The 10,000-nt window shown below is 47.5% G+C and overlaps 1 protein-coding gene across 1 annotated transcript in view; it reads right to left on the bottom strand.

The window, feature by feature from the left end:
- LOC139419344 (adhesion G protein-coupled receptor L3-like) overlaps window positions 1-10,000 on the bottom strand; it is a 187,158-nt gene that overhangs the window by 91,417 nt on the left and 85,741 nt on the right. Inside the window, exons 5-6 of the mRNA XM_071169284.1 lie at window position 10,000; window positions 7,984-8,598 (exon numbers count right to left, since the gene is read on the bottom strand). The exon at window position 10,000 is cut by the window's right edge and continues 185 nt beyond it. Coding sequence (XP_071025385.1) covers window positions 7,984-8,598; window position 10,000 — 616 coding nt within the window. The remainder of the gene's footprint in view (window positions 1-7,983; window positions 8,599-9,999) is intronic.

Here is a 10,000-nt window from a genome sequence, read left to right as displayed (position 1 = left end):
AGAGGAGATGGGAGATCTGCATTTCAATAGAGAGACGGCTCAGCCATCAGAGGAGATGGGAGATCTGCATTTCAATAGAGAGACGGCTCAGCCATCAGAGGAGATGGGAGATCTGCATTTCAATAGAGAGACGGCTCAGCCATCAGAGGAGATGGGAGATCTGCATTTCAATAGAGAGACGGCTCAGCCATCAGAGGAGATGGGAGATCTGCATTTCAATAGAGAGACGGCTCAGCCATCAGAGGAGATGGGAGATCTGCATTTCAATAGAGAGACGGCTCAGCCATCAGAGGAGATCAGAGATCTGCATTTCAATAGAGAGACGGCTCAGCCATCAGAGATCTGCATTTCAATAGAGAGACGGCTCAGCCATCAGAGGAGATCAGAGATCTGCATTTCAATAGAGAGACGGCTCAGCCATCAGAGGAGATGGGAGATCTGCATTTCAATAGAGAGACGGCTCAGCCATCAGAGGAGATGGGAGATCTGCATTTCAATAGAGAGACGGCTCAGCCATCAGAGGAGATGGGAGATCTGCATTTCAATAGAGATGGCTCAGCCATCAGAGGAGATGGGAGATCTGCATTTCAATAGAGAGACGGCTCAGCCATCAGAGGAGATGGGAGATCTGCATTTCAATAGAGAGACGGCTCAGCCATCAGAGGAGATGGGAGATCTGCATTTCAATAGAGAGACGGCTCAGCCATCAGAGGAGATCAGAGATCTGCATTTCAATAGAGAGACGGCTCAGCCATCAGAGATCTGCATTTCAATAGAGAGACGGCTCAGCCATCAGAGGAGATGGGAGATCTGCATTTCAATAGAGAGACGGCTCAGCCATCAGAGGAGATGGGAGATCTGCATTTCAATAGAGAGACGGCTCAGCCATCAGAGGAGATCAGAGATCTGCATTTCAATAGAGAGACGGCTCAGCCATCAGAGGAGATGGGAGATCTGCATTTCAATAGAGAGACGGCTCAGCCATCAGAGGAGATGGGAGATCTGCATTTCAATAGAGAGACGGCTCAGCCATCAGAGGAGATGGGAGATCTGCATTTCAATAGAGAGACGGCTCAGCCATCAGAGGAGATGGGAGATCTGCATTTCAATAGAGAGACGGCTCAGCCATCAGAGGAGATGGGAGATCTGCATTTCAATAGAGAGACGGCTCAGCCATCAGAGGAGATGGGAGATCTGCATTTCAATAGAGAGACGGCTCAGCCATCAGAGGAGATCAGAGATCTGCATTTCAATAGAGAGACGGCTCAGCCATCAGAGATCTGCATTTCAATAGAGAGACGGCTCAGCCATCAGAGGAGATCAGAGATCTGCATTTCAATAGAGAGACGGCTCAGCCATCAGAGGAGATGGGAGATCTGCATTTCAATAGAGAGACGGCTCAGCCATCAGAGGAGATGGGAGATCTGCATTTCAATAGAGAGACGGCTCAGCCATCAGAGGAGATGGGAGATCTGCATTTCAATAGAGATGGCTCAGCCATCAGAGGAGATGGGAGATCTGCATTTCAATAGAGAGACGGCTCAGCCATCAGAGGAGATGGGAGATCTGCATTTCAATAGAGAGACGGCTCAGCCATCAGAGGAGATGGGAGATCTGCATTTCAATAGAGAGACGGCTCAGCCATCAGAGGAGATCAGAGATCTGCATTTCAATAGAGAGACGGCTCAGCCATCAGAGATCTGCATTTCAATAGAGAGACGGCTCAGCCATCAGAGGAGATGGGAGATCTGCATTTCAATAGAGAGACGGCTCAGCCATCAGAGGAGATGGGAGATCTGCATTTCAATAGAGAGACGGCTCAGCCATCAGAGGAGATCAGAGATCTGCATTTCAATAGAGAGACGGCTCAGCCATCAGAGGAGATGGGAGATCTGCATTTCAATAGAGAGACGGCTCAGCCATCAGAGGAGATGGGAGATCTGCATTTCAATAGAGAGACGGCTCAGCCATCAGAGGAGATGGGAGATCTGCATTTCAATAGAGAGACGGCTCAGCCATCAGAGGAGATGGGAGATCTGCATTTCAATAGACGCCACTGTCTTTGTGCTGCAGGAAGTCTATGAGTTCAGCATTACAAAGGCACAGAGATCTGTTTGGACTGACGATACACAGTTAACCGTAGTTCGTCTAGGAAATAGGGCATCATTGTAAAGTATAGGCACTATAGAAGTGGGGGTTTGGTTCTGCTTTTCACAACTCTGAACAGAGTAGAACAGAACAGAACAGAGCAGAGCAGAACAGAGCAGAACAGAACAGAACAGAGTAGAACAGAACAAAACAGAACAGAACAGAACAGAGCAGAACAGAACAGAGCAGAACAGAGCAGAACAGAACAGAACAGAACAGAACAGAGTAGAACAGAGTAGAACAGAGTAGAACAGAACAGAACAGAGCAAAGTAGAACAGAACAGAACAGAGTAGAACAGAACAAAACAGAACAGAACAGAACAGAACAGAGCAGAACAGAGCAGAGCAGAACAGAGCAGAACAGAACAGAACAGAACAGAACAGAACAGAGTAGAACAGAGTAGAACAGAGTAGAACAGAACAGAACAGAACAGAGCAAAGTAGAACAGAACAGAACAGAGTAGAGCAGAACAGAACAGAGTAGAACAGAACAGAGTAGAACAGAACAGAGCCGAACAGAACAGAGCAGAACAGAAGAGAACAGAACAGAGCAGAACAGAAGAGAACAGAGTAGAACAGAACAGAGTAGAACAGAAGAGAACAGAGTAGAACAGAACAGAACAGAACAGAGCAGAACAGAACAGAGTAGAACAGAACAGAGCAGAACAGAAGAGAACAGAACAGAGCAGAACAGAAGAGAACAGAGTAGAACAGAACAGAGTAGAACATAAGAGAACAGAGTAGAACAGAACAGAACAGAGCAGAACAGAGTAGAACAGAACAGAGTAGAACAGAACAGAGCAGAACAGAACAGAAGAGAACAGAACAGAGCAGAACAGAAGAGAACAGAACAGAGCAGAACAGAACAGAGTAGAACAGAACAGAACAGAGCAGAACAGAAGAGAACAGAGTAGAACAGAACAGAACAGAGCAGAACAGAGCAGAACAGAACAGAGTAGAACAGAACAAAACAGAACAGAACAGAACAGAGCAGAACAGAACAGAGCAGAGCAGAACAGAGCAGAACAGAACAGAACAGAACAGAGTAGAACAGAGTAGAACAGAACAGAACAGAACAGAGCAAAGTAGAACAGAACAGAGTAGAGCAGAACAGAACAGAGTAGAACAGAACAGAGTAAAACAGAACAGAGCAGAACAGAACAGAGCAAAGTAGAACAGAACAGAACAGAACAGAACAGAACAGAGTAGAACAGAGCAAAGTAGAACAGAACAGAGCAGAACAGAACAGAACAGAACAGAGTAGAACAGAGCAGAACAGAACAGAGTAGAACAGAGCAGAACAGAGTAGAACAGAACAGAGTAGAACAGAACAGAACAGAGTAGAACAGAGTAGAACAGAGTAGAACAGAACAGAACAGAGCAGAACAGAACAGAACAGAACAGAGTAGAACAGAGTAGAACAGAGCAGAACAGAACAGAACAGAACAGAGTAGAACAGAGTAGAACAGAACAGAACAGAACAGAGCAGAACAGAACAGAACAGAACAGAGCAGAACAGAGCAGAGCAGAACAGAACAGAACAGAGCAGAACAGAACAGAGTAGAACAGAGTAGAACAGAACAGAACAGAACAGAGCAGAACAGAACAGAACAGAACAGAACAGAGTAGAACAGAGTAGAACAGAGCAGAACAGAACAGAACAGAACAGAGTAGAACAGAGTAGAACAGAACAGAACAGAGCAGAACAGAACAGAACAGAGTAGAACAGAGCAGAACAGAGTAGAACAGAACAGAGTAGAACAGAACAGAACAGAGCAGAGCAGAACAGAACAGAGCAGAACAGAACAGAACAGAGCAGAACAGAGCAGAACAGAGTAGAACAGAGCAGAACAGAGTAGAACAGAACAGAGTAGAACAGAACAGAACAGAACAGAACAGAGTAGAACAGAACAGAGTAGAACAGAACAGAACAGAGTAGAGCAGAACAGAACAGAACAGAGTAAAACAGAACAGAGCAGAACAGAGTAGAACAGAACAGAACAGAGTAGAACAGAACAGAACAGAACAGAGCAGAGCAGAGTAAAACAGAACAGAACAGAGTAAAACAGAACAGAGCAGAACAGAGTAGAACAGAACAGAACAGAGTAGAACAGAACAGAACAGAACAGAGCAGAGAAGAGCAGAACAGCCATTGGTTGTAGTTATCGTCCCCTTCTCAGCAGTGAGTGTGTGTCTGTGTGTCTGTGTGTGTGTGTCTGTGTGTGTGTGTGTGTGTGTGTGTGTTTGGTAGGTTGTTCGCTCCATTTAATCTCCATTGATCATCTCTTAAAGCTCCTGTAGACACACAAGTCTCCATTATAAAACACAGAGATCTCCGAGAACACTGTTTCCATCCCTCTTTCCCTCCCACCCACCTTCCCTCCCTTCCCTCATCCCTCTTTCCCTCCCACCCACCTTCCCTCCCTTCCCTCATCCCTCTTTACCTTGCTCCCCTAACTCCCTTTCTCCATCCCTCTCCATCCCTCCCTCTCCAACCCTCCCTCTCCATCCCTACTTCACCATCACTCTCCAACCCTCCCTCTCCATCCCTCCCTCTCCATCTCTCCCTCTCCATCCCTCCCTCTCCATCCCTCCCTCTCCAACCCTCCCTCTCCATCCCTCCTTCACCATCACTCTCCAACCCTCCCTCTCCATCCCTCCCTCTCCATCCCTCCCTCTCCATCCCTCCCTCTCCATCCCTCCCTCTCCAACCCTCCCTCTCCAACCCTCCCTCTCCATCCCTCCTTCACCATCACTCTCCAACCCTCCCTCTCCATCCCTCCCTCTCCATCCCTCCCTCTCCATCCCTCATTCACCATCACTCTCCAACTCTCCCTCTCCATCCCACCTTATCCATCTCTCCCCTTCCTCTCCATCCCTCACTCCCCTTCCTCTCCACCCCTCCCTCTCCCCTCCCTCTCTCCCCTTCCTCCAATAATTTCTTGTAGTGTCTCCTAAATGTGTGTAAAAGCATGCATTAATTCGACCATCATTTAATAAAGAGAGGCTGAACCGAGTTGCCGACACCGTGAGTAGGTGTTAGAGTCAATTACACCGGCTAGATAGTGTAGCGTAGACCTTCAGGGATATCCAGAGCAGGGGGTAGGTCTGCTCTTATACCCCAATCTGAGAGTGCCTGTCTCTGGGAAGGAATCACTCAACTCCACTCAACAGAACAGAACAGAACAGAGTAGAACAGAGCAGAACAGAGTAGAACAGAACAGAGTAGAACAGAACAGAACAGAACAGAGCAGAGCAGAACAGAACAGAGCAGAACAGAACAGAACAGAGCAGAACAGAGCAGAACAGAGTAGAACAGAGCAGAACAGAGTAGAACAGAACAGAGTAGAACAGAACAGAACAGAACAGAACAGAACAGAGTAGAACAGAACAGAGTAGAACAGAACAGAACAGAGTAGAGCAGAACAGAACAGAGTAAAACAGAACAGAGCAGAACAGAGTAGAACAGAACAGAACAGAGTAGAACAGAACAGAACAGAACAGAGCAGAGCAGAGTAAAACAGAACAGAACAGAGTAAAACAGAACAGAGCAGAACAGAGTAGAACAGAACAGAACAGAGTAGAACAGAACAGAACAGAACAGAGCAGAGAAGAGCAGAACAGCCATTGGTTGTAGTTATCGTCCCCTTCTCAGCAGTGAGTGTGTGTCTGTGTGTCTGTGTGTGTGTGTCTGTGTGTGTGTGTGTGTGTGTGTGTGTTTGGTAGGTTGTTCGCTCCATTTAATCTCCATTGATCATCTCTTAAAGCTCCTGTAGACACACAAGTCTCCATTATAAAACACAGAGATCTCCGAGAACACTGTTTCCATCCCTCTTTCCCTCCCACCCACCTTCCCTCCCTTCCCTCATCCCTCTTTCCCTCCCACCCACCTTCCCTCCCTTCCCTCATCCCTCTTTACCTTGCTCCCCTAACTCCCTTTCTCCATCCCTCTCCATCCCTCCCTCTCCAACCCTCCCTCTCCATCCCTACTTCACCATCACTCTCCAACCCTCCCTCTCCATCCCTCCCTCTCCATCTCTCCCTCTCCATCCCTCCCTCTCCATCCCTCCCTCTCCAACCCTCCCTCTCCATCCCTCCTTCACCATCACTCTCCAACCCTCCCTCTCCATCCCTCCCTCTCCATCCCTCCCTCTCCATCCCTCCCTCTCCATCCCTCCCTCTCCAACCCTCCCTCTCCAACCCTCCCTCTCCATCCCTCCTTCACCATCACTCTCCAACCCTCCCTCTCCATCCCTCCCTCTCCATCCCTCCCTCTCCATCCCTCATTCACCATCACTCTCCAACTCTCCCTCTCCATCCCACCTTATCCATCTCTCCCCTTCCTCTCCATCCCTCACTCCCCTTCCTCTCCACCCCTCCCTCTCCCCTCCCTCTCTCCCCTTCCTCCAATAATTTCTTGTAGTGTCTCCTAAATGTGTGTAAAAGCATGCATTAATTCGACCATCATTTAATAAAGAGAGGCTGAACCGAGTTGCCGACACCGTGAGTAGGTGTTAGAGTCAATTACACCGGCTAGATAGTGTAGCGTAGACCTTCAGGGATATCCAGAGCAGGGGGTAGGTCTGCTCTTATACCCCAATCTGAGAGTGCCTGTCTCTGGGAAGGAATCACTCAACTCCCCCCCCCCCCCCCCCTAAGACTCTCCAGGGCCCTAGTCCATTTAAGAGTAATGTACTCTACTGGGCTAGGTTGGGTGAGGGAGGGAGGGGGAGGGAGAGTGAGAGAGACAGGAGAGAGAGAGAGAGAGAGAGAGAGAGAGAGAGACAGGAGAGAGAGAGAGAGAGAGAGAGAGAGAGAGCAAGAGAGAGAGAGAGAGAGAGACAGGAGAGAGAGAGAGAGAGACAGGAGAGAGAGCAAGAGAGAGACAGAGAGACAGGAGAGAGAGAGAGAGAGCAAGAGAGAGACAGAGAGAGTGAGGTAAAAAACCCTCCCTCTGAGCTAAAGTCTAGAGACTGTCCATTACACACACCTACAGAACTATAGTCTCGAGACTGTCCATTACACAAACCTGTAGAACTATAGACTCGAGACTGTCCATTACACAAACCCACAGAACTAAAGTAGTCTAGAGACTGTCCATTACACAAACCTGTAGAACAGTAGTCTAGAGACTGTCCATTACACAAACCTGTAGAACAGAAGTCTAGAGACTGTCCATTACACAAACCTGTAGAACTATAGTCTCGAGACTGTCCATTACACAAACCCACAGAACTAAAGTAGTCTAGAGACTGTCCATTACACAAACCTGTAGAACTATAGTCTCGAGACTGTCCATTACACAAACCCACAGAACTAAAGTAGTCTAGAGACTGTCCATTACACAAACCTACAGAACTAAAGAAGTCTAGAGACTGTCCTTTACACACACCCACAGAACTATAGTCTCAAGACTGTCCATTACACACACCTACAGAACTAAAGAAGTCTAGAGACTGTCCTTTACACACACCCACAGAACTATAGTCTCAAGACTGTCCATTACACACACCCACAGAACTAAAGTAGTCTAGAGACTGTCCATTACACAAACCTGTAGAACTATAGTCTCGAGACTGTCCATTACACAAACCCACAGAACTAAAGTAGTCTAGAGACTGTCCATTACACAAACCTGTAGAACTATAGTCTCGAGACTGTCCATTACACAAACCTACAGAACTAAAGTAGTCTAGAGACTGTCCATTACACAAACCTACAGAACTAAAGAAGTCTCTAGAGAGATTAATATTCCACCTAGCCAGTCAAACCTAGAAAAACCAAGAGTTTTAAGAAAGAAAGACGAAGAGAAAAGTAGATGAACATTCCACCTACCCAATCTGTTGTCGTTGTTCCCGAAGTCCAGTAAGTATTTGACTACGTGATAGTTGTTCCAGACGTACAGCAGATTGTCTCTGGGATTGTAGTCCACTGCTGCTATGTACTGGTAAGAGTTAGGGAACAGGATGGACACAAAGGTTTCTTTACTCTGGGCGGTGCTGTACATATAATCTATCTTGTTCCCCGTGGCCTCGTTGTCGTCGTCCTCGTAGACGGTTTTCACCACGTAGAGCACGCCGCACACCATGAAGGCGTTGGAGGCGGTCCGCTTGTCGTAGGTGGTGTCCCAGGACCCTTCGATGCGGAGCGTGTAAGGGTTGAGCTGCGAGACCACGATGCGCCCGTTGTTCGTCTCCGTGGCGTACAAAACCCAGAGGCCCATTTCGTCGACGGCGAGGTCGATGTCCGACTTGCCGCCCCAGCGGTACGGCGACGTGTCGTGGTAGTTGGCGTTGGCGATGATGGCCTCGCCGCTCTTGATCCGCGTGCGGAGGTCGAACTTGACGATGTTGCGCGTCCGCTCCTTGTTGAAGAACAAAGCTCCGTCGTAGACCACGAAGCCCGTCCCGTCGACGCGGTGAGGCAGCTTGTACGTGGTCGTCGGTCGTCCTGTAAACAATTCAAACACATTTTTCATTTAAAGCGTTTTTTTTGTTCAAAACACCCGAGGGGGAAGTTTCCCCAGACACAGATTAAACCTCGTCCAGAACTCAAAAAAACCCACAAGATTCTCCATTTAAAGAACTTCTTAGGTCTAATCTGTGTCTGGGGAAACTCAGCCAGGTCCCCCCGTGATACAAGGCAGTGTCCGACGTCCATCCATGTCTGAGGAAGTCAGGAGACAATGTGGAAACCGGCCACTAGGGGCAACAGTGAGCGCTGTTACCTTTCAAGTTAAGTTTTGGTTTTGCTCGGTCGTTGTAACGATCTGCCTCTGGTGTAAAAGGATGCATTTTCAAAATGTGGCAATAGAAAATTGTTTAGGAGAATTTTTGTTTTAAGCCCAAACCTTAACCACTTGGAGTTAATAACTTAACTTTAAACAATTTGACATTTGCAACAAGTTCGAAATTTGATGTTTCAGACACATGGATAAACATCTAATATTGACGTAACAATTTTTTATTTTACCTTTATTTGACTAGGCAAGTCAGTTAAGAACAAATTCTTATTTTCAATGACGGCCTAGGAACAGTGGGTTAACTGCCTGTTCAGGGGCAGAACGACAGATTTGTACCTTGTCAGCTCGGGGGGTTGAACTTGCAACCTTCCGGTTACTAGTCCAACGCTCTAACCACTAGGCTACCCTGCCGCCTCTACACTCTAACCACTAGGCTACGCTGCCACCTCTACACTCTAACCACTAGGCTACCCTGCCACCTCTACACTCTAACCACTAGGCTACGCTGCCACCTTTACACTCTAACCACTAGGCTACGCTGCCACCTCTACACTCTAACCACTAGGCTACCCTGCCACCTCTACACTCTAACCACTAGGCTACCCTGCCACCTCTACACTCTAACCACTAGGCTATGCTGCCGCCTCTACACTCTAACCACTAGGCTACCCTGTCACCTCTATACTCTAACCACTAGGCTACCCTGCCGCCTCTACACTCTAACCACTAGGCTACCCTGCCGCCTCTACACTCTAACCACTAGGCTACCCTGCCGCCTCTACACTCTAACCACTAGGCTACCCTACCTCCTCTACACTCTAACCACTAGGCTACCCTACCTCCTCTACACTCTAACCACTAGTCTACCCTGACGCCTCTACACTCTAACCACTAGGCTACCATACCTCCTCTACACTCTAACCACTAGACTACCCTGCCGCCTCTACACTCTAACCACTAGTCTACCCTGCCGAGAGCTAGTTAGACCTTTAATTAAAGTCACTTACATTAGAAAATGTAAAAGATATATATATATTTTTTAAAAACAGCAATAAAATCCAACATTATAATAAAAATAAATGTGAAATACATGGTAGTAAAATGCAGACC

Source organism: Oncorhynchus clarkii, chromosome 10 (assembly GCF_045791955.1).
Source record: "Oncorhynchus clarkii lewisi isolate Uvic-CL-2024 chromosome 10, UVic_Ocla_1.0, whole genome shotgun sequence".
In the NCBI taxonomy this organism is placed as follows: Eukaryota; Metazoa; Chordata; class Actinopteri; order Salmoniformes; family Salmonidae; genus Oncorhynchus; species Oncorhynchus clarkii.
This window is presented reverse-complemented; position numbering and strand designations above follow the sequence as displayed.